This window comes from Natrix helvetica (genome assembly GCF_964273705.1).
Source record: "Natrix helvetica genome assembly, chromosome: Z".
NCBI classification, from domain to species: Eukaryota; Metazoa; Chordata; class Lepidosauria; order Squamata; family Natricidae; genus Natrix; species Natrix helvetica.
This window is the reverse complement of record NC_138554.1, coordinates 91,284,095-91,309,810: the sequence shown is the minus strand read 5'-3', so window position 1 is coordinate 91,309,810 and position 25,716 is coordinate 91,284,095. Positions and strand designations below refer to the sequence as shown.

General features: G+C 44.8%; 1 protein-coding gene across 3 annotated transcripts in view; it reads left to right on the top strand.

The window, feature by feature from the left end:
• The first annotated feature begins 397 nt into the window (after positions 1–397).
• CMC1 (C-X9-C motif containing 1) overlaps positions 398–25,716 on the top strand; it is a 79,816-nt gene continuing 54,497 nt past the window's right edge. Inside the window, exons 1-2 of one of the 3 annotated variants that reach the window (XM_081933473.1) lie at positions 398–536; positions 25,403–25,495. In XM_081933473.1, coding sequence (XP_081789599.1) covers positions 512–536; positions 25,403–25,495 — 118 coding nt within the window. In that variant the 5' untranslated portion in view covers positions 398–511. Of the gene's footprint in view, positions 537–16,558; positions 16,641–23,960; positions 24,109–25,402; positions 25,496–25,716 lie in introns of those variants that run through there. The other 2 variants (XM_081933472.1, XM_081933474.1) reach the window with 2 other exon arrangements.

Below are 25,716 nucleotides of genomic sequence, written 5' to 3'. Positions count from 1 at the left end.
AACTGCATGTATTTGTCCTCGAACAATATCCCCTGAAAAATTCTTAGTGCCAACTTCTCTGTTTTTCAATCCATAGACATCCGGGGACTTTTCCTGACAAAGGAGAAGATGCCAGATTGATTCTTGAAACTCTTCTTTTTTCAATTTAATGTCTATGGAAATTCTCAGTCATACAGGTCAAAGTTATCCCAAAGGTGCTTTTTCAAGAGGCAATTGGACTTCCTGGTTTTCTTTTGAAGACGTTATGCTGAAGAAGCTTCTTGGATGAGAAGCGAAATACCCTCCAATACTTAGGGGCCGCTGCTTCGCATTTTCTGCGGAACCGCTCTTCTCTACTCGCTGCAGAAGCTCTTTGACGCAGGCGCAGTATGAGCACAGGAGGGGTTTTTTTTTTTGTCTGGTGACGTAGAGGACGAAGGCTGTAGAGGTCGCGTTTCCGGGGCTGAGAGATTGCGTATGGGTTGTTTCCTGCTTCGAGCAGTAACTGCTCCTTAAGGCAAGATACCTGCTGATGGAGTCTGTCTGTAGTACTACAGGTAGGGGCAGTTGTTTCCCCCCGCTATTTATGCACATGACTCACTATGTGGTGGAGGGCTTCCAAAATCAGCAGCACCTGCCCTTTCCCTCTCATATGTTGTAATTCTGCTTTTATTTTTCTCTGTCTTTACACTGGGATTTTCCAGATAGGTTGAGGTTAGGTTGCCAACCAGTAAGGAATAAAGATCATTTCTGGGTAGAAATTCTGAGAGATATAGTCATCTCACTATTCAGATGGAGAAAGTACTGAGGTTATCAAAGCAATGCTTTAAACGTCCCATGATTTTTCTAGTAAGCAGATTTCCAGAGTCATCGTTCCATTCTTGAAACTGGATTATTAAGTTATTAAAGACTGAAGTTATATTAAAGAGGCAAGTTGCTTTTGACTCTATATTTGTGAGTGGTTTTAGTTCCCCCCACATATTTCACTTTCTGATGGGCAAAAATGCTGCTAAAGAATGTTGACCAAGGAAGGTTATTTTCATTTGAATTAAGTCAGAATGCATTGGTTTAAACAATTTGTGTCCCCAAATGATCAGAATACATACATATATCACTTACTCTTTAAACAATACAGCAATTTAATCTAAAAATATAAAAAGAACTGCCCTAACCTTGAGTAGGAAGAGAGATAATTTAAAATTATGTTAAAACACTGTTTTTATTAGGAATCTCCAGGTTTACAGAATATTGTGCAAACTTTTGAGTTTCTGGGATAATGATATTCATCAGGTTAGAGTTGGTTGAAGGTAAAGGACTACAGTGTGGCTGAGGACAATGGTGACTCAGATAATATATTTCTAAGGTAAGCAATGATAGATACATGTCTTAACCAAATAATTTTCGGGTTTGTGTGCTTGCTTCTATGCTACAAATGTTCCTCAGTATTTATAAACTCTATGATGCTGTGATAACATTGAACATGTTACATAGGTTGAGGACTGCCTTTGCCTCCCTCTTGAAACTGGATTATTGTTAAATTATTAAAGATTGAAGTTATATTAAAGAGGCAAGTTGCTTTTGACTCTATATATATATTTCTAAGTTGTTGCTAAGGTTTTATTTATGTTTTACTTGACTTCCGTGGTGCTTTTTATCCAGGTCAGAATGCTGTTGCTGAAATAAATATCCCATACAAAGCTAGTTTGGCTATCAAACAAATATATCAATCAACCAATTTATTACAGTCTTAGACCAGAGATCAGAACAAATAAAAATGCTCAGTAAATATATAATTAAAAATTCTGTTATAAAATAATAAATAACAACTAAAATCTATAATAAAACCCCATCTGTCAATTATACATGGTCTAACTATATTATAATTACAATTCATAAACTATGTGGCCTATTGTAAGTTCAAAGCTAAAAGGGGAAGGACTAAACAGTTTAAAGGCTTTGCCACATTTGTTATGTAACATAACTATGGTGGAGAAGAAATGTGTTTGCGACAAATTCCCAGTGCTGTTGCACAGAATCTGGCCACCTGCGCTGTAGTTATGGACTGTTCATACTTAAGCAGCCACTGAAGATAGGTAGTGTCGGAATGGCCAGGATACCTAGCAGTTATTGCCAGAATAGTTTTTCCTAATCTCTGTGTAAAAGGAACATTTAAGTAGCATGTGACCCACCGTCTGCACCTCTCCTGAGCCTCAGGAACAGAATATTTCCATCAATGGTATCCTTTTATACTTGCCATAAAAAGATGGCAGATGGAAGTGCATGGCACCGTTCGAGCAAAAATGCTTTCCGGTGGTTTGCTGACTCCAACTGACTAAGATAGCTGGCAGGAGCTTCAACACATCTTATGGCATCTGGAACCATGAACAGCGGAGCTTTCTCTAAGTCCACCTGTCTCTCGATGTCCTCCACCCTTTGTCACAAAATTTGTCTTGCTAGGCATATTCTATCTTGAGTATTGAAGCTGGGGATAAGTCTAGTTTGGCAAGGTTGGACTAGACAGCCTTGATCCAAGAAGAGAAGAATTTGCCCAAGAGGATTAATGGAGCAATCCTTTGCTGAAAGAAGTTAGGCTTTAGCCAGAGATTTAAGGACGCTATACAGATTCTTGCTTTGACTTTTGTCAATCCTGTCTCCAGGCACAGAAGTGCATTTGAGACACAAAAGGCATCTGGAGAATTGATCTAATGAATTTGGATTGAACTATTTCTAATGGTGTAAAACACGAAGCTGATGGTCCAAGCAAGGTCTCATAAAGAAGCTGTGCTAGCAACTTGGCCAGAAAAAGCAGGGATATAATATGCTCTCTTTGTGCAGAAAAATTTAAGTATGGTGCTCGCTGATCTTTGGCCCAAGGCAGCCACATGTTCTCCATGTGCTTTTCTGGAAGCATTGGCCTGGATGATCATCCCCAGGTGATTACCTACTCTATTTTATGGCCATTTAGATACCAGGAATAAAGTTTTGGGCTTTTTGCAAAGGCCAGGATCTTTGTTTTCTTATAATTTATGTCAGTTTATTTTAATTACAATACTGGACAACAAACAAATATATATAAATAGTGCTATAACCTTTGCATATTTATAAATTGTTCTAAGCCAATGTTTTTCAAACTTGGCAACTTTAAAACTTTACTCCTAATTGCATTCAACACATCTTAAAGTTTGAAAAATATTGTTCTAAGCATAATTTAAGTTTATGTTGACTGCATTGTATTGTGGCTTAGCCCAATGTGTGAACAGTGTAGTTGTCCATTTAATCTAATCCTTTGTTCTAATAGTGGTTTGTCTGGTTATCCGCCAGAAGTCTTAGCTCCTATTATTTGATCTTTTTAACCAAATATATATGAAATGTACTAGGGATATTTTGCATTCAGAACTATTAAAACCTGCTTTCTAGGCTCACAGTGGTCCTAGTTGAAATGGTAACATAGTTAGACCATTTTAATTTGAAATATAATCTTAAACCTTATAATAACGACTTTTTAGAGTGCTTTTTTTTCTGCTTCAGATCTGTTGAGATAACTGCAGTATATATTTGGAAGCTGCTTTCCCGTAACATAGAAACTTTTGGAGCATGAACAAGGCCATACATGTAGCCTCATTTAGTGATCACAAATGTGACTAGTGACTCAGGCATTAAGCAAAGCAATCACTAAGTTCTTCTTTTTCTGTATCTATATCAAACTTTAAATTGCCAGAATGAAGTTATCTTCTTGGCTTTGTCATTGGCCAAAAATACTGTATTTTTCAGAGTATACGACGCACCTTTTTCCCCCAAAAGAGAGGGTGAAAATCTGGGTACATCTTATACTCCGAATGTAACCGCCTGGGTCATCTGGAGAAGTGGGAGGTGAAGCGGGCACTGCACAGGAGGCAAGGCTAAGACAAGGTGGCTCGCTGCTCGGACCTCCGCTTCTCCAGACAACCCAGTCGTCGGCTTCTGCTCCTGACCTGGGAGATGGATCTGGCCAGGAGGAATACAAGCCCCATTTTTGCAATCATGGAGGAAAAAGAGTGTTTCAGGCGCTGGGTGATCCCTGCAGCTCTTTTTCCTCCCCGATTGCAAAAATGGGGCTTGTATTCCTCCTTGCCAACTCCATCTCCCAGGCCAGGAGCAGAAGCTGACTTCCCTCTAACTGGGTTGTCTGGAGAAGAGGTTGTCTGGAGAAGGGGGAAGCGAACCACCTTGCCCTACACCTCTCACACAGCACCCATTTCACCCTTCTCAGACAGTTCCAGGCAGCCACGATCACTGCGCTGCCACCTGAAAATGCTGTTATTGCGCTCTCTGCCACCCAGAACCGCCCGAGAAGGGGCTGGTGAAGCGGGCGCTGTAATCCCCCCAATTCCCCGGATCTGTCATGCAGTGCTTATTACTACTGCTGCTATTGCGCCCAGCTACTGTATCTCTTTGCTGCATGATAGATCCGGGCAGATTTGGGGGGAGGGGTGGATGGAAGAGGACCAATCTCCTCTGCACGAAGGCTTTTCTCAGGACCCTAGATCTCCACTTTCTCTCTGGAAAAAGCTATTGTCATCATCTGGATTTTGGCTAGTGAAAGAAGCGCAGGATGGAAAGGAAACTTCGGAATGCAGCAGGTGCCAGGTTCTAGGGAGACTCCCGACCCAGCACTCCTGCATTCCGGGGATGGTGGTGATGAGGCAGCCTCATTTCCTTTACGCTTCCCTTTTGCCGCTCAGGTGCCGCTGCGAGGAACCATTAATCCAAATGGAAGGGATACCCACCCCTCCTCATCCAATGGCCCATTCCCAACTCTCAACCTATTCAGGGCCCTCCAAGTAGTATAAGAGAGGCCAGATCCTTCAGCCAGATCCTTCTTTAATGTTATTCTTTGCTTGATGGTCTCCTTCCTCCATTTTTAAATTTGATTTTGTTCTCATGTACCCTCAAGAATGCTTGTTCTTGCCCTAAAGCTGTTCCTAGATCTGAGTTGGTAGGCTTGGGGCATACAAAGAGTGTTGAGGATCATTCTCTTGCTTGATCTCTCAGCATCTGCTGCTACCTTTCTTCTGATCTTAGATCTGGCAGTGCCAGTAATACAATGTGTTTTCTCAGTTGGTGTAGGTTTGAGACAATCTGTCACTAAGCTTGCTGCTTCATTAATGGTGATATCAACTTATTTCACATGTACAGATGTGCTCCATACTGGAGCAGCATACTGTGTTGCAGAAATACTCAATGCCAAAGCTTATGTGCACAATGTAGATGGTTGAGCTTCCCACATGTAGTTTATTTTCATTGCTGATGATATTGTTCCATGAATTGACTTTAACTTTGGTATTCAGGTAATGCTGTTTAAAAGAGAGTGTCCTGTTGAGTGCCATGCCAAGATATAGATATTGGACAGTGCTGTAGCCAGTTCCCTTGCCACATAACATCCAACTTCTCCCTTGCACTTTGATTTTTTAGATGGAAAGCACACAGTTGAGTATTGTTTCAGTTGGGCTTTAAATGGTTGATGATATACTAATGTCCTAATTTTTCAAGTGCTACCATAACAACAAAGCAACAAAGATGATTAGGGGACTGGAGACTAAAACATATGAAGAACGGTTGCAGGAACTGGGTATGTCTAGTTTAATGAAAAGAAGGACTAGGGGAGACATGATAGCAGTGTTCCAATATCTCAGGGGTTGCCACAAAGAAGAGGGAGTCAAGCTATTCTCCAAGGCACCTGAGGACAGAACAAGAAGCAATGGGTGGAAACTAATCAAGGAGAGAAGCAACTTAGAACTGAGGAGAAACTTCCTGACAGTTAGAACAATTAATCAGTGGAACAGCTTGCCTCCAGAAGTTGTGAATGCCCCAACACTGGAAGTCTTTAAGAAGATGTTGGATAGCCATTTGTCTGGAACGGTATAGGGGTTCCTGCCTAGGCAGGGGGTTGGACTAGAAGACCTCCAAGGTCCCTTCCAACTCTACTATTGTATTATTGTATTATTGTATAAGTTTCCTGGCTATCTCATAAAAAGTTGATCCTTGTGCTGCCACTGCTGTATCATCCACATAGATGAATAGATAGATATGTGTTGTGTCAGGGATTGATTGATTGTTCATATATATGTTACATAACATTGGAGACAATTCACTTTCTGGCATCTTTTGCATCTTCCATCTACTGTTCTTACCATCACATAAAATCCCCGGTTCTGGAGGAAGCTGCTAATGTTACCTTGGTAAGCTTATTATCTCTGGTGATATCAGGATGGATTTGATTTAAATCAAGTCAATTTAAATCATGATTTAAATCAAGTCAGTTTAAATCATGATTTAAATCACTAATAAAAAGGCTTGATTTAAATCAATTCAATTTAAATCCTAATTTTTAAAGAGCAACTGTCATTTCTGTCTCATCGCGGTTCTCCTCTGATCCACTGTTGACTCACCAACAGTCCCATTCCCTTTAATGAGATGGCTGGTGACATGGCAGTGACACAACAAGGTGAGGGACATGGCAGCAGCAGGTGAGTGGATGCCTGCTAACATGGATCTGAAGATGGATCTGAAATTATAGGTGTTTTTAAATAATATTTATGAGCTGCTTAGAAGGTTTCTCATTTTTTCATTTTTATTATTTGCCCTTCCTCCTCGCATAGCGCCTGGTGGTACAGTTGCATTTCTCTTCAAACCACCATACAGTTTGTAGTGTACATAGATTTGCAAAACAATGGGATAAAGGAATATTCCTGAACTTTGTTTTACGATTTAACTCATGATTACTATGAAATTGTGTGAATGCATCAATGCAGTGCATGTTATCTGAGCTTGCAGAGTTTGGATTCATTAAATGAGTTTACCAAAAAAATGTACATATTGCAGAGTATACAGCCTCATGCTACATAACTAAGCACCATTTCATACTGAATAAACTAAATTATTGATGTATTTTAAATAGAATATCTTTAGATAGATTTTTACTCCAAATAATTTTATTAAAATAAATTTGATTTTTTAAAAAACCTGTTTTTTTAAAAAAAAATTGATTTTTGTACCCCTTGGGTGATATTATTTAATGTGCGTAGCAATATCCTATGGTTAACAGTGTTATGTACTGCAGTTAGGTCGATGAAAGTTACTCCAGTAATTAGTTTTCTTTCTAAGCTATCCTCAATCACTAAACGAAAAATTATACAACTGCAATTATACCTATGTCTTTGCACAGGACAGTGCTTATTAACTGACATGATTAATAGATGCTGCAAAAGACATAAATGTGGCCATTGATTGTAAAGTTACTTTTTCATCACTGTCCAAAGTAGTCACTGTCAGAATCAGTTACTAAGCAAAGACTATCTGTATTTGATGCACGAGATTATCAGAAGATGACATAAAATACAAAGTAAACGGAGCCATGTCAAATTGATCAATTCCCAGTTATAAATATTAAAATGTTATGCCCTGTTCATGCTACTTTAGAATTGTGGAATTGGTTGTGGGTAATACTATGCTTCTAATGGCGAGAACCTGCACCTGGATTTTCACAATCATGGTTGCTGGGAGTGCCAGATGTTGAAAGAAAAGTGGCAGTGGGTTTAGGCTATAGGAGCTGTCAAAACAGAAGGTGGGAGGCCTGGTTGGCCTACACCTCTTTAGGAGTTAACTTCCCCCCTTAATCTGGCATTGTATATACATAAACCAATATGTGTTAGTACATGTATGTATAATATTCTGAATTGGCTTGAATTATTATATTAGCTATATCATGCATATTCCATATTAATAATTGTTAGTCAAACAAAAGTTGATACAAATATGTTCTTTTCCTGTGCACCGCTTGGAGAGTCCAAGCAATGGGTTAATTCAGTCTGGTTGCCCTTGGATACTGAGGAACTTTTTTTCTCCCTTTAACCACACCTCCTCGTGTGATTATTGCCAGAATTAATTTCCTCAGTGCCCAGATCGGATGCATATTTGAGTTCAGGCTATTAATCTTTGGCTTGGACTCTCCAAAATTTTTGGAAAACCTTTTCCTCTTTAAAACGAACTTTTCTCCTTGCCTTTTGTTCTTCTGCAATCAACATCAAGCTATCTCGGAGGCCAGGAGGTAAGCGTGTGTGGGGGAGGTTTTTTTCTCCACAGCCTCGCACTTGTGCAGGCTTGGAAACTTGCCGCTTGCTCCCAGAGCGCGGCAGCAGCGGCGAGGGGGTTTTTTCTTTTATTTTTTGGCTCGGTTCCCTCCCCGGTTGTTATTTTCCGGCCTAGTTTTTTCGTTTTTTGACTTCCCTGCGTTTTTTTCCACCCCTCAGCCGCCGCGGAGCAACGAGCGGCCCGGATTGATCCTGGCTGCCGCTTTCCTCTCCACCCAGCTCCTCGCTGTTGCGGCGGCCATTTTTAGGCGCGAAAAGTTCACGCCTTTAATTTTAGGCCTCTGCCGCTCAGCCACGCTCATGCAGGAGGCCGCTTGGTGGCTACAGGGCCTCGCCGGGCCCACCCAGCGGACCCTCGGCCACCACTCACTGGACATCAGCGGCGCTGGTAATTTGGCCACCACGTGTCCTTTGCACCGGCACAGGGAAGAATTTTTTCTCTATCCTTAAGATCTGGCCAGGCCTTCCCCTTTTTTAAAGCTCTAGTCTCCTGGCCTACTGACTTCCCTGTCTCTCCTGCAGGGGTTACTGCAGCCTGAGCTGCGGGCCCACCTCATAGCTCAGCCTCCTGGGTGTCCTCCTCTCATTTGGCTACTAGTGTTAGGCTGAAATGGATTTATTAATTTTTCCTATACCTGTATTATTAATCATGATTGTCTTTTTTTATGCCTTTCAGTGTAGCCAGTCGAATTCTGCTGCAGCCTACCCGCTTGCCTGTGTTTTCTGCATCATCCTTGTGCGGTCATTGGCATGGAGCTGCCCCCTCCATCAGGTTCCCTTGAGGCTAGATCCGGCCCCTCTCAGGCCCCTAGCAAGGATCCCCCTTCCAGTAGGGGTGGGAGTGTGGACAAGGGCGTCCCAGGGGACTCCCATAGGCACCCTGTCAGGGCCCCGTCTGCAGCCGAAACCAAGGACGCTGAGAGGCGCCAGCGGGCCCTTGATAAACAATTTGAGAAGGCCCGGCGCCAGGCTGGGACAGGGTCCCCCCCAGAGGTGGCCCCCATTCCCCCATCCAGAGGTGATATCTTGGCGTTGCTGAATGATGAGGTACAGTCTCAGGATCTGTCCCCGGACAGATCACTGGTGGAACCAGCTTCTCCTGCCCCGTCCTGGTCATATGAACAGGACCCAGTCCCAGAGGGTCACACCAGGGCTCCCCCGGCTGGGGGCTCCCACTACCATCTTCAGGACCCCAGGGACCCGGAATCAGACTCTGATCAGGAGTCCGAGCTGTCACCGCGCGTGCAGGCCTTGGTCGATCGTGCTATCGCCAGAGGCATTGCTGAGGGCCTCCAAAAGCGCTCCCCTCCCCCTTCGGGGCCAGGGACCACTTCCCGGGACCCGGCGGCCCCTCCTCCAGCCAAGCGTGCCCGCCATCCGTCCCTTGAGTCATCCGTAGTCAGCGAAACCTCCGCCATCGAGGACGCTGACCAGGACGGCCTGGAGCTATCTGAAGACTAGGGCCTCCCCCCGGACGCCCCTGCCTTTTCCGGACTTTTCAAACCTACTCTCTTTAAGTCCATTCTCCGCAAGGCCAAACTAGCCACCAGGGTAGGGATTAAACCTAAGCCGGTCCAACCTTCGGCCGATGCTGTTCCCGAAAACCCCAATGCGGCCATGTTCGACGTCCCGGCCCCCCAACAAGTGCTGGTCCCGGTTCCAGGCTTATTCCTGGATGTAATCCAACGCCAGTGGGCCCAACCAGCCACCTTGTCTTCCCCCAGCGGGGCAGACAAGAAACTTTACTCTATGGACCCCACCTTGGAAGACCTTTTGGTTCTCCCAGCCGTGGAACCACCTATGACTGCCCTCACCTCCAACTCCTCCCTCCCAGCAGAACTGCTGGATGGGCTCAAGGCGGAGGATAAGAAGGCGGAGAGGGTATGCCATAAGGCCCACCTGGCGGCTGCCTGGGCCATCAAAGCCTCCTCTTCCGCCTCCTTTTTTAACAGGGCTTCCGTTATATGGCTAAGGGAACTGTTGGCCAAACTCCCGGCAGGAGACTTGCACCTCCGCCAGGATATTTCAAAAATTATTGCGGCCTCCCAATATGCGGCGGACGCATCCCTTAACGCCTCTAAATTTGTTTCTAGAGCCTTGGTGGCCAACGTCACCTCACGCCGCCTGCTCTGGCTCCGCCACTGGCAGGCGGACCAGAAGCATAAGTGGAAGCTGGCCTCAGCCCCCTTTAAGGGCGCCAAATTATTTGGGGAGGTGCTTGAGCCTCTCCTCATTGAATCCAAAGATAAAAGAAAGATTTTACCTTCCACCACAAAAAAGCAGGACCGCAAGTCCGCTCCATACCCCAGGAGGCAGCCCTTTCGTGCCTCTGAACCCTCTACCTCTACTTCCTTCTCCCCGTCCTACCGACCGGCCGGTCAGTCAGGGGACAGGTTCCAGGACAGGTCCTCCTTTAAGGACAGAGGTAGACAACAATTCGGCTTCCGTAAATCCAACCGCGGAGGTGCCTCTAACAGGCCCTTCCGCAAATCTAAGTGACTGCCCGGGCCCGTCACCCATAGGGGGGCGCCTCCAGCTATTCGCCCACCATTGGGCCCAGACCACGGAGGACGCCTGGGTCCTCCAGATTGTGAGGGAGGGCCTATCCCTAGAATTCCTATCCCCCCCTCCCCGGAACTTCATCCGGTGCCCCACTCCTTCCTGTCCTCTGAAGAGGGAGCTTATGAACCAGGAGATTCGTCATCTCCTGGAGATAGACGCGATAGAGCAGGTCCCCCCCGACCAGGAGGGGAGGGGGTTCTACTCCATCCTCTTCCTGGTACCAAAGAACTCGGGGGGCTGGAGGGCCATCTTGGACCTAAAGAACCTCAACAGGCACATTGCCTACCGGAGGTTCAAGATGCAGTCCCTCCAGTCCATCCTGTCGGGGATCCATCAGGGAGACCTCCTTACCTCTATCGACCTCAAGGAGGCTTACCTACACATCCCCATCCGTCCCCAGCACAGGAGGTTCCTGCGCTTTTTTTATGCCGGCAGGCATTTTCAATACCGGGCCCTCCCCTTCGGCCTGTCGTCGGCCCCCAGGACCTTCACCAAGGTCCTGGCGGTTGTAGCAGCCCAACTGAGGCGCAGACCCATAAGGCTCCAGTGCTACCTGGACGACATCCTGATCCAGTCGTCGTCCAGGCAGCAGGCCTTGCGGGACCTCCGCATCACAATGAGAACCCTGAGGAGCCACGGTTTTTCCCTAAATCTGAAGAAAAGCCATCTGGTTCCCACCACCAGACTTATCCACCTGGGGGCGGTCATAGACACTTCCCTGTGCAGGGTCTTCCTATCCCAGGACAGGCTAGACAGCTTAGTGGCCATGACCCGCAAGGTGATGCTCGCGAGACAGGTACCGATCGTCCTCCTGTCACAGCTGTTGGGAAAAATTATCTCTTCCATCTCGATCGTCCCATGGGCTCGCCTCCACTCCAGAGCTCTCCAATGGCTCCTCCTTCCTCACCAGAGGGCCTCAAGGAGCAACTTGAATCGGCTGGTGAGCGTTCCCCCAGCAGTAAAGAGATCGCTCCGATGGTGGACGTCCCCTGCTCTCCTCAAGGGCCACCTGTTCAAGGAGCCCAACCGGTTAGTGGTCACCACAGACGCAAGCCTCGCCGGCTGGGGGGCACACATGGGTCATCTAGTGGTGCAAGGCAAATGGTCACTCGCAGAGAGCTCCTGCAGCATCAGTCTTCTGGAACTGCGTGCGGCCCGCCTGGCACTCCCACATTTCCGCCAGGACATTCTCCATCAACATGTCCTATTGATGACGGACAATGTGGCCACCAAGGCCCACATAAACTGCCAGGGGGCACCAGATCCAAGACATTGATGAAGGAAGCGGAATCCCTGGGGCGCTGGGCGGAGAGGCATCTGGCATATCTTCGTTCCGACCATATTTCGGGAGTCGACAACACCCAGGCTGAGCAGGACCACCATAGACCCGGCAGAGTGGAAACTGGATCCGGCTCTGTTTTGCCAGCTGTCCCGCAGGTTCGGCACTCCCGTGGTCGACCTATTCGCATCCAGGGAAAATGCTCAACTTCACCGCTATTTCTCCCGCTTCCAGTCCCCAGGGGCGGAAGGGACGGATGCCCTTCGCTCCCCTTGGCCCCGGGGCCTACTTTATGCCTTTCCTCCTCTGCCCCTGATTCCACAAGTCATCCACAAGATCATCGCGGAGGAGGCGGAGGTACTCCTCATGGCCCCGCACTGGCCCCGTCGTTCGTGGTTCGCCGACCTGGTCAGCCTCTCCCTGTCACCTCCGTGGAAGATTCCTCCAGACCAAGTCTCCCTCAGCCAGGGGGCCGTAACTCATCCAGAGCCCCAATGGCTCCAATTGGCCGTCTGGCACTTGAGGGGGACCAGCTGAGGTGCGAGGGCTTCTCAGGGGAGGTAATACACACCATTCAGGCAGCTAGGCGACCGTCAACCACTCGAATCTACGATGCCTTGTGGGCCTCCTTCGCCAAATGGTGCGACGCCTTACGTTTAGACCCGGTGACGGCTGCGGTCTCCCGTGTCCTGGACTTCCTACAAGGGGGTCTTGCCAAGGGCCTCGCTCCAAATACCCTTCGACGACAGGTGGCGGCCCTCTCCACCGTTTGGGCCGGTGACCCGGTCTTGCCCCTTAGCAAGGTGCCCAGGGTCCGTTCCTTTCTCAAAGGAGCTTGTAACTTACGACCTCCCACGGTCCATCGTTACCCCACCTGGCAGCTGTCCGTGGTTCTGCAGGCGCTCACCGCTCCACCCTTCGAGCCTCTCAGCACTACGTCACTACGTCATCTTACACTCAAGACGGCATTCTTCATCGCCGTGACGTCAGCTCGTCGTATTTCAGAACTGGCAGCCCTGTCGGTTCGCCAGGACCTATGTACCGTCCACCCAGACAGGGTGGTGTTGAGACTGGACCCTACCTTTATTCCAAAGGTTAATACTTGGTTTCATAGAACGCAAGAAATTGTAGTTCCTGATTTCTGTCCGAGACCGTCACATCCCAGGGAACGACAGTGGCACATGTTGGACGTGAGAAGGGCGCTGAAAACATACATCCCCCGCACCTCCGAATTCCGGAAGTCGGAGTCCTTATTCGTGTCATTTCATCCAGGTTCCCTGGGCAAGAAAGTCTCCTCTTCCACTGTTGGCAGGTGGCTGCGCGCCTGCATCGCCCTGGCCTACGAAAGCCAGTCCAGGTCGGTGCCACAAGGCATCACTGCGCACTCCACTCGCAGCGCGGCTACCACGGCGGCCTGGGCCACCCAGGCATCAATCCTAGACATTTGTAAGGCGGCTACGTGGTCCTCCCCGTCGCCCTTCATCCGTCATTACAAACTGGACGTTTACGCCTCGGCTGAGGCGTCCTTTGGCAGGAGGGTGCTTCAAGGGGTCGTGTCTTCGACCGAATCCCGGGACTCTGATTCTGCCCACCCAACCGGACAATAACTTGGGTATGTCCCATTGCTTGGACTCTCCAAGCGGTGCACAGGAAAATGACCATTGGCTTACCTGAAGGGTCCTTTTCTGTGCACCGCGGGAGAGTCCAACCCACCCTGGTCTTCGGCCGGGGATTCTTTCCTCTTTTTCAACTAAAGACATCTTGGACGCCTTCGTTCCATCCTCTCGACAGATTGACTTTTTCGGCAATTAATTCTGGCAATAATCACACGAGGAGGTGTGGTTAAAGGGAGAAAAAAAGTTCCTCAGTATCCAAGGGCAACCAGACTGAATTAACCCATTGCTTGGACTCTCCCGCGGTGCACAGAAAAGGACCCTTCAGGTAAGCCAATGGTCATTCTGGAACAAATCTGAAAATAGTTGAACTGAAGCTACAAATACAATCTTTTGAAACAAACAGAAAAATTGTTGAATTGAAAATCAGATTTATTGATACGGGCTGCATTTATATCTATATGTTTTCCTTGTAAATTATTTTATTTGTATTTATATACATTCTGTAACAGATTGTAAGGGCTTTAAATATTTATTTAAAATATTCTCCAAGACCTTTATGGCTGGTTTAGATATTCTTCCATTTACATATCACAAAACAAACTATCTTACAGTTTCCGTAAATGCTAATAACAATTTTATATTGTTTATCAGTGCTTATTAAAGGAGCAAATTGTACTGCACATTAATTGAATGCATGCAGTTCAAAAGTCTGGTTTATGAAGTAGTAGGGTAGAAGAAAGATTTGTGTGGGAAAACTTGGAATTATTACAGTTATAATTTTAAATACTTCATAAAACAGGCCTCTAATACTTATTTGATAAGACATATCATACTTCCCAGTTATTTTGGGAAACAACTTCCTCCTACTTCTATACGTTTTCACATTTTATTTTAACTCTAGGAAGATATGTTTGAGTTCAATTTACAGAAGCTAAAGTAAAGACATTTATGTCCACCCTGTCTAAAATAAAAATAATTCAACCTTAAGTTGGCTTGAATAATGAAAAACAGATGAAAAACTAACTGATTAGCATTAAATTTAAAGGAAATCCATACCAGTTCTAAACTGATTTTAACCATGCATCCTTTACCTGTTGAACTTGTTGATTTCATCTAACATGTTTTATTAACTCATATGTTTATCTTGATTTTCCCTACTGCACACAGTGTCATAGGTATAAAGGTTCTTTTTTATGTTTTCACTTTCTCTATAAAATACTTCAATTTTTGTGAAGTTCTTGATGCCATGTTTGGTTGAGGAGCACGTGGGGCACTCCTTTATGTGTGCCTCTTACATGTTGATTTTTTAAAAAAATGTTGGTGGATTCTACAATATGAATATTTCCTGTAATTTGCTTAATCATCTGAATAAAAGCCTCAATAGTTGGGGGCACTCAGCATCTCCCCTCCCCATGGTTTTTTTTTGGGGGGGGGGGTTACTTCAGGAATTTATGATTTCATTAAATAGCATTTTTTTCCAATTTTGTCTTAATTAACATGTAATGTCACTTCTCAATTGTTCTGTATAGTTGATACTACAGAAGTGTACAAAATATTTCATTGTCAAAATATTTCATGGGTGCCAGAAATGGTCTGACTTTGGAATGGCTATTTTGAACATGAAATAAACTGTGGTAGCTATTTTGAGAGTGAAACACTTCTGGAACAAGCAGAATAGTCAGTCCAGGGCTCAGATTAGGACATTCCAGGATTGCAGTCCTTTGACTGCAAAATATTTTATATACATGCTGCATAGTTATAGTTACATATTATACTGAATTTTTCAATTGACTCCTTGGAAAATAGTTTTGTAAAATTTAATAGTGGGAAATATAATTATAGACAATTTATTGCTAATGCTAATTTTCTCATTTGCTAATACCAAATCTCTCTAACCTCCACCACCCCCACCTTATTTTTGTAGAGTTAAAGTAATGGAAAGATGTTCTTTTGGAAGACCCTCCTCTGTGTGGGACATAGTAAAACAGCTATGAAGAAGTCCCTCTTTTTTAATGGCACCTTCTAGTTGTGTTAATTTAAACAAGTATTCCCAGTGAATAAGATTATGGGAAATATAGTCCATCATCTTTGAGTGATAACTACCTTGGAGAATCACCTTTATACTAATAATGTGTTTGTTCTCTAACTGTGGAATTTTGCATTTCCATAATTACATTCATGCTTATGTTCAGAGATGCATACATTACCTTTGGAGTGGCTAAGGATTATGGTAAGAGGTACCATATTTGATATTTATGTAACATCCTGGAAAGTTGAAAAAGGGGAATGAAGTGATATGGTTAGATACAAGGCATAATTGAGAAACTCAAGTTCTGAACAAAAGTATTTTAATCTGAAACATTTGATATAAGTATGGTTATTAAACTAAATTAAGATTATTTAAATTCTAAGCTAATTTTGATATAATTAGTTTAAATTCAAATACACTAACTGACATTTCACCACACAGCTTCAATTAGATTATGATGCAGAAGATTTAATTTATCATCTCTGTTACTGGAAGTCTGTTGATCTATTACTTCACGTGGAGTGTATGTAATGCTTTTTAACTAATATTGAACACAAGGAGAACTTACATCAAAGCAGCATGCAAAGAAGTTTAATTCTTTTCTTACAAGCTGTGATCCCACACTTTCCCTTGTGTCTCTGCATTTTAGTTATTGTAGTTTCCTTTAATTTCAAAGGTTTGACTGATCTCTCATTTCTTGTTGGACAGATCTGTATTTACAAAAATAAGAATTAATGGTTGATATATTTATTTTCTTTTTATTATTCTTATTCACTTTTATATTTGAGTAATTGAATCTGTGCCACTGATTTGTTTGTACAGTTGCTTTCAATCTGTATTAATATTTTTTATATTTATTTCATCAATTGTTATAGAATTAGTTTGGAATCTGATTTTCTACCTTCAAGAATATAAGCATTGTGACTTTTCTTTTTTTTTTTAGCAAACATGCTTGTCAGAATTCTCATAATCCAGTACTGCTATATTGCAAGAACACATGCGCCCCAAAGCAAAATGTAAGATAACAGATTCAGCCAGTGAAAAAGGTGAAAATTGACTTCAAGGTGATGATAGCATAGTGAGAAGTTAAAGCTTTGAATTTTTTTCTCCTGGTAGTGTCATCCTTACTCTCTCCTTAATTTGAATTGATGCAAATGTAAAGTAGAAAAATCTCAAAATTTAAAAGTTAAGAATAATGGAAATATATGCAATTTTCTGAATAATTTTAAGGTAGAAAATGAAACAAACTGCTTAGAATTTGACTTCTGTTAATCTTACCTAACTTAGAAGAACTGACTCCCAAGCAATTGTATATAGTAATTAACTTTGGTTTCATAATTATTAATCAAATAAATGCAAAACTAATAAAGCAGTGAAATAGTTAAATAGAATTGCTTGGGTCTAATGCTTGACTAAGGTAAAACAACTTTCTACTAAGATGCTACCTGATGTTCTAAGAAAGCTACATCATACTTCCACTAAAAAAAGTCTTTATAAAAGTTTCGGCATGTATAAAATACTTCCTTATATCAAAAATTGTCACTAAAGTGAGGTTTAGAAATCAATCCAAGTCCACCAAGTTATACTGGTTTATTTGATCACACAGTTATTAATACTATATAAAATATGGATGTATTGACAGAAAAGAGAACAAGGATCAGCTGATTATCTAGCTATTTCTTTCTCACTACAGATAACTAAGAAATTGCTATATTTTATTTGATCAAAGCCTGCAAGAAATATAATTGTTTGACTATTGTACGAAGGGCTTCATTGGCAAAATGGAGATGAAACAAAACAGATTGGAGTAATATGTCCCATCTTTAAAATGAATCTTAGTTAATACAGCTGATACTTGTTTTGAATATTGAACCATAGAAAATTCAATAACCTGTATATAATAGTAAACACCCAATTAAAAGAAAATGTTAGTGGAAAAGGAAAAAGGAATTATCACAATTTTATATAAGTATAGGGTCTTCTTCTTGAGGGGAGGGGGTTGGACTAGAAGACCTCCAGAGGTCCCTTCCAATTCTGTTATATTATCTCACTTTATTATTCATTTAATATATGATGAGAACCAGACAAAGATTAGATTAGTAGATAAATGCCCACAATCCACATAATTGTACACAAAACTTCTATAGAGGTACAGCAGTGGCATTATACCTGGATGTCAAGTTCAGTTATCCATCAATCACTCGCCTCTGGTGTTCCTTCATGCAGATCTTTTAAGGAACCAGAAAACACAGGCTGTGGGCAGTTTTGTACAATATATCTAACAGTTTGCATATTATCCCCACTGTTGCAACAGGGGAATCTTTCCAGCTCCATTGACACAGCGCAGAGGCACTTTTTCCAGTGTCACATCGAACTCTGTTCAGTTTCGTCCAGTTAGAGAAGGCCAAATTAAAATCCGGTAGCTTGGTAGAAAAAAATAACTAATGGTCAGGCTGCAAGAAACGGTCTGACCATTCCTCTCTTCGGGCATTCTTAGAGTTAACCTGGGTAGATGTGATGGGAATAACTGTTTTTCATGCAGGCCTACTTTTATCTTACTGTGGTAATTTTTCAATCTTTTTAAAATGTTCCAAAACATGTGAAGGCTTTTTCAATTTTCAGAAGTGAGTCAAAATGACTATTTTATTCAAATGCAGCTTAATATCAATCTAGATGAAAAATGCCATGAGTTAAAAGAAGAGGAAACTGAAATATCCATTGTATTATCTGATACAATGGATTTTTCCCTAAAGAATGCCATTAAAGATTTCTTATAAACTAGTTTAAAAAGAGACAGACTTGAAAGTCTCCATAGTGAGGGGAGGAGTATCCAGGATGGGTTGACCTTGTTCTTTCACTGGTTGAACTGAGTCCGATAACCTCTTTAAGACACGACCCTATCGCCAGGTATTCCCCAGTTCCGACTCAGTTCCTCAACTGAATGGTTGTGTCATCCTGTATTCCGGCAACCTTGCTATCACGATTTATGCAAGCCCTACTCAACCCTTTTCTGTGAGTACCTGACTAGCCTGAGAAGCCCAGTCGGGGCAATGAGGCTCAGCTCGCTGCTAAGTCTTTCCCTTTAAGGAAGGTCTTCCCCTTTAAGGAAGAGAAAAGGAAAGCAGCTGGAAGAGAGGGCGGCAAGGCTCTCAATAAGCCGCTAATAACAGCAGGAGGCCACAGGAGAGAACGGAAGGCGCGCGGCAGCTCTTAGTAGCACAAGCTGCTTTTCAAAGCCCTGACCGGTAGGGCTGTTTGTATTTGCCATCCAGCACCATTTTGAAAAGAAGGGGGGGAGAATCCCCACGTGACAAAAGATGGCGGCCTCCTGCAGCTTGGAGGACACAGGCAGGAATCAAGTCGAAGACAGACAGGCAGCCCCACCGGAGGGACAGAAGAGCCCCCAATCAGGTTACCTTACCCCTGAAGGGGGTAAGGGTGGGGGCAGCAAGCCAAAGAGCGAAACGAAGCACACCTCCTCCAGGGCGACTAAAGAGGCAAGCTCCAGCTCCAAGCCTCCCAAACCTGGCTCTAAATATGAAAGGCAGAGGCATAAAGCCCTAGAGCGCATCTGCCATAAGGGCAACAGCAAGAAGGCTCCCCCTGGACTGGAGCCTGATGTGATCACAGAGGAGGATCCCTCCCAGCAAGTGAGGATTCCCATTGATACCTCAGGCATCTGGGGCTCTACTCAGAAATGGCAGTCACCCTCACGCGCTACAACATTGGGGCCACCCCTTGCTACGGGGCATTCTCCTCAAGCCTTCCTTTATACCTCTGCAGGCATGGGGTTGGGGCAACAACCCACCACAGTGATGCCTAATTTCCAAGACATGATGCTGCAGGAATTCCAACAGTGCATGGCAACGGTTTTTCAACAGCCCCAGATCCCGCCACAAGCACCTCCTCTGCCCATGACTCCAGAGTGACTGGAGGACCAAGAGGACAGCGAGCCTGAATCGGAGGAAGGTGAGATTAGAGAGGACAGACTGTCTGAGGACGAAGGCATGCCTCCTCCTAAGCCTACCTTTATCGGCCTGTTTCAAACCCTCCTTGTACAAGTCCCTACTTTTCAAGGCAAAGACAGCGGCCAAACTTGGCAACAAATCACTAGAAATACGGTGCATCCTCAGGTTTCTTGGTGGAGACCATCTTTGAGATGCAGGCCATCGAGGCAGTCACAGTGCCCACTCCCAAGCCCTTCCTCGACCTGGTCAGACGACAATGAGCATCCCCCACCTCAGGCCCTATGCCCTCTTCCACAGACAAGACTTCCTTCAATGTGGACAAGGACATGGCTCAGATGCGTGCCGGTATTGACACATCAGTCACGGCACTGTATACATCTACTAACCAGAGAACCAGAGGACGCTCTGAAACTGGAGGACAGGAAGGCTGACCTTACCCTGCAAAAGAGCCATCAAGCAGCGGCCTGGGTGGTGAGAGCGGCTACCACCACCACCTCCTTTAACCAATTCTCCCTACTGGGGCTGCAGAATCTCCAGCAGCGAATCCCGGTAGCGGATGTCAAGGCACACCAAGACATCAACAAGTTGGTGACAGCCATTCAATTCTCTTCGGATGCCATCTTGGCTGCTGCCAGGTTTGTCTCCAGGGCGATCGCCTCATCCATAGCATCTCGCAGGTTGCTCTGGCTTCAACAGTGGCAAGCAGACATATGACACAAGTGGCATTTGCATCAGCCCCCTTCACGGGGGGATCCCTCTTTGCTGCAGCTCTTGATCCCTTCCTAATAGAGAATAAGGACAAGCAGAAGGTGCTCCCCACTGCTCCGAGGAAGGCAACTTCAGGGCGACTACATACTCCTGACCAGTGACGTGCGGTGAGGTTTATGGCTGGTGAGGCACTGACACAGTGGTGGGTTTCAATTTTTTTTAGACTTGTGGACTTCAACTCCCAGAATTCCACAGCCAGACATGCTCAGTTCCGATTTAAAGTGACAGCATTTGTTTTTCTCCTTTGCAAAAGAAGTTTCCTTCTTTCTTTTTCTTTTCCTGTCCCCTCCTCCCTCCTTCCTTCCCCCCTCTCAAACACACACACACACACACACACACACACACACACACACACACACAGAAGTTGGATTGGACTATGTCTCCTACCCCCTTCCCTATCTCTCTCACTCTCTCTCAAACAAACAAACAAGTAAATACACACACACACACACACACACACACAGAGTTGGATTGGAGGTAGAGCACCAGCGAGGAGACCACAGGAGGAGGCAGGAAGCCAGTCAAAGAGCCATACTGGAGCACACACACTTTTCGCCAGCCCAGGAAGGATCCAGCCCAGCTTCACTGATTACAGGTTTGAAAAGGCAACGTGGCTCTGCCTGCAATCAAACTACACTTGGGGAGAGAGCGCACAAGCCAGGGTCCTTCCCTCCAGCCTTTGCCCAAAACCCCGCACCAGAAGGATGAAGTTTAAATTCCTCGCCCTCCCTCCGACCCACACATACCTTTTCCAGATGTTTCAGAGATGATTCCAACTCTGCTCTTGCCTCGGGTCCTCTGAAGAAGCCCCGCCCAAACAAGCACCCTCTACTATGAGGCAGGAGAACTGTGTGCCTCACCTACGTCAGGAATTTTTAGACTTTTAACCCTTGCTTAATTCTGCTCGAGTGATCATAAAATGCCTAAAGTCAGACTAGATGAGGCATGCAGTTCTCCTGCCTCATAGTAGAGGGCGCTTTTTAGAGGGTTTTTTAAACAGTTAAGCAGAGTCATCCACGGTGAGGCAGCAACTAGCTCAGCTTTTCCCTTTTACATTTTTTTTTCTTTTCATGATGACAGTAGTGAGGCTGTGCCTCCCCTGCCTCACCTGACTGCACATCACTGCCGATGCTCCACCATACGTGGTCAGGATTACGGGGCCTCCCTCTGGGTTCAGGATTTCTTTAGGGGGTCTAAGTTGGTTATGCAGGATTCAGGCAGTATCAGGGAGGTTACGCATCCAGGCAGAAGTATCAGCCAGATAGACAGCAGAGGGGCAGGCAGCAGAAACACCCCTTTCGAGGGGGCGGAGGCGGTTGCTGCTTCCGCAAGAACTAACTCTAGGGCCAGCTGTCCCCCCATTGGGGGACACTTGGCGTATTTCCTTTTACCATGCCAGTGAAGGCTTCTGAGCTGCTCCCAGATCAAGGTCCTCCTTCCAGTAGAAGTATCCCGCTCCCTAATATGGTGACGTCTCCTGCAATAACCAAGGAGGAATTCTTCAGAAATCCAGACTGGGTGACAGTCACAACGGACGCCAGCCTATTCGGATGGGGGCCCCATCTGCGGTCACAGATGGCGCAAGGACAATGGAGCCAGATGGAACTGACTCACAACATAAACTGGCTAGAACTCAGGGCGGTCTGCCTGGCCCTCAAACAATTCTGGCAGTCGATCAAGAGCAGCCAAATCCTAGTACTCACAGAGAACATAACCACCAAAGCGCATTAAACAGGCAGGGCGGGACCAGATCCAAACCCCTCATGCTGGAGGCCAAAAGACTGGGGCTTTGGGCCGAAAGGAACCTGCTCTCAATAGCCACAGATCATATAGCGGGGGTGGACAACATCAGGGCTGACTGGCTCAGCCGGGCCGAGGTAGACAATTCAGAACGGCAGCTGCAGCCAGCCATCTTCAGGGAGATTCGGCCGCCTGGAGGTCGACCTATTCACCACCCCCTCTAAACGCTCAGCTCCCGAGGTTTTATTCCTGATACCCATTGCAGAACGTGGAGGGAGTGGACGCCTTCCACAGCCCGTGGCCCCGGGGGCTCCTTTACACCTTCCCACCCTTGCCTTGGATTCCCAGGGTCATGCAGAAGATTCTGCGAGAGGGGGCAGAGGTAGTATTGATTGCCCCACATTGGCCTCGGCGGCCTTGGTTTGCCGACCTCCGATCCTTTTTGCTGGAGAGGCCCTGGAGAATCCCTCAGGAAAGGATCTCCCTCAACCTGGGGTTGCTGGAACACCTGGATCCTCAGTGGCTCCAGCTGACTGCCTGGCACTTGAGCGGAGCATCCTGAGGGAGGAAAACTTCTCCCCCAGAGTCATACAGACCATCCAGGCGGCATGCAGACTGTCCACGGAACGCATCTACAACTCCACGTGGCACGCCTTTTGCACATGGTGCGCCACCAGGAATCAGGACCTGGTTTGAGCCACAGCCCCCCAGGTCCTGGACTTTCTTCAGGCAGGCCTGGACAGAGGGTTGGCTCCTAACACCGTCAGGAGACAGGTATCTGCAATTTCGTCGGTGCTTCTGTGCGGTAGGTCTCAGACACTGACTCACCACCCCATGGTCAGGCGGTTCCTCAAGGGAGCTTTTAACCTTAAACCACCCACTGTACACAGGTACCCTTCTTGGGACTTGCTCAGGGTGCTGGATGCCCTAACAGGTTCCCCCTTTGAACCGCTTTGTACAATATCTCTCAGGTTCCTGACACTCAAGGTGGCCCTCTTGGTGGCCATTACCTCAGCCAGGCGGATATACAAGCTACAGGCATTGTCCACCAGGGAAGATCTATGTGTGTTCCACCAGGACAGAGTGGTCCTTCGGGTAGACCCCTCCTTCATACCCAATGTCTGCTCCTGTTTCCATCGGTCGCAAGAATTGATACTACCGAACCTCTGTCTGGAACCTTCTAACCCGCCAGAGAGGAAGTGGCAAACTTTGGATGTGGGGAAGGCCCTGAGGATCTACCTCAAGAGGACTCGACCAAACAGGAAGTCAGAAGCCCTGTTCGTTTCGTTCCAGCCAGGTCCTTGGGGAACAAGGTGACTGCTACCATCATAGGCAGTTGGTTACAGATCTGCATTGCTACGGCCTACCAAGCACGGGGGCTGCAGACACCGGGGCTGATTACTGCACATTCCACACAAAGCGCAGTCACTTCAGCGGCCTGGGCCACGCAGACCTCCTTGACGGAGATCTGCAGGGCAGCTACTTGGACTTCCACATCACCATTTGTGAGGAACTATAAACTGGACTCCTTCGCCTCAGCGGAGGCGTCATTAGGGCGTAAGGTATTACAGACTGTTCACAGGGTGGGAGAAACAGCTCACCTAGCATAAGGTCGTGCCTTTATACCATATAGGAACTCTCCCTAGGGACGTTGAGCTTTGGTACGTCCTATCCTGGATACTCCTCCCCTCACTATGGAGAAAGGGCGTTGGTACTTACCTGATACGCCTATTCTCATAATGGGGGAGGAGTATCCAGCCCCTCCCTGATATTGTCTTGTTGAGATAATTCGCAGTGGTGAACAGGTTATGTTAAAGTTTAAATATATTTTTTGTTAGAATTACGACAAGGCCTGAGTGGATGACACATTGAGTCTGATAGAGTTCTTCGTCGAAACTGGGGCATACCTGGCGATAGGGGCGTGCCTTAAAGAGCTTATCAGAGGTCAACCCATCCTGGGTACGAGGTCAACCCATCCTGGGTACGAGGTCAACCCATCCTGGACACTCCTCCCCTACTATGAGAATAGGCGTATCAGGTAAGTACCAATGCCTTTTCTGTAGGTACTGATCCAAATCTATCACTTCCTGACTCATTCTTATATGATAAATTGATTTTTTAAAAATAAAGATAGAGAAATAATATTTTGCATAGTTTATCTTCTCATTTCTCCCAGTCAATGATAAACTGCAATTTATATTATCTTCTATTTTGTTTTGTTTTTGAAAGAGGGAGTACTTAGCTTTAAAGTAGAGCAAATGTTTACATGTTGGAGATAGCTTTAGAATCTTTCTATTGCTGTGATCTTCAGTTAAAGAAACAGGCAGTAAGTACCAGTAATATGATAGATTTCTCTCTGGAAAGTTACTCTTAGTCAGAAATAATCTGTCGTCTTCAATGTTCAACGGATGTTGACATTTTGATCTGATATGAGAGAACCTTTAAGTTTCATCAAGTGATGTCTTCTAAATAGTAAGGAACTTGAATTCCTAGATTTTGAAGCAGCCAAAGATATAACTAGTGGTTATGAAAAGATGTTTTTCTGGTCTTCCGCACTATAGGTTTGGAAACTAAAAGAGAGTTGTGGCTGCTGGGAATAGGAATAGGAATAGAATCAGAATGAATAGAATAGAATAGAATTCTTTATTGGCCAAGTGTGATTGGACACTCAAGGAATTTGTTTTTGGTACATATGCTCTCAGTGTACATAAAAATACATTCACAAGAATCATAAGGTAAAACATTTAGTGATAGCCATAGGATACTAAATAAGCAATCAAATCATACTAAGAAACTAAGTTGTTCTCCTTACTTAATTTTTTTCAGCCTTCCCTTCAGGACTAGCTTCAGATGTTATAATGCACTCACGTGCCTGTATCAGATTAGCTAAAATAATGGAAACTGTCTGAGTAATGCTTTGCATTGTATTTAAATATATTAAAATAGTTATTTTTCTATCACCTTTTTAGTATAATATTTATTGAGTTATAGTTCTGAAAACCCTATTATTTGTAAATAATCATGAACCTAAGTGATACAGTGATTAGTGTATTGTAGTAAAAGGAATTGTGTGAAGATAAAATGGGATTATCTTAGCCAGTGGCCTTCTTGGATATATTATTTACAAATATAGTGAGTAGTAAAATTTCAGTGAAACTTCTGAATTGCTAAATGAAAGTCATGGAAATTAAAAATAGCTTAAAATTCCATGTTAGAAATTATATTTATTTCTTGTTCAGAATTCTGGACTTCACATGTTGCATCTTATTCTTTGAATTCAGCTGTGACTTTTACCTATGGTTGGAAATGTTATGTATATTTTTTTCTTTCAGGGGAACCAAAACTCAGACATGTAGAAAAGGATATTTTGATTCCAAAAATAATGAAAGCCAAAGCCAAGGAGCTGTGTTCTGAACAAGTGAAAGGTGAGAGTGAAATTCAACTAGATATCAAATCCAAGAATTTACGAGACCTGAATTTTAATTTTCTAAGGTTTTCTTTCCTGGCCAGATTGCCACATAGCAATGAATCTATGTGTACTGCAAATTCATCATTATGTAAGATACATTTATATAATTTATCAAAATAATTTGCTTAATTGTAATTAAGAGAAGTGAATTCTTCAGCTTCTTAATTTTCCAACCAA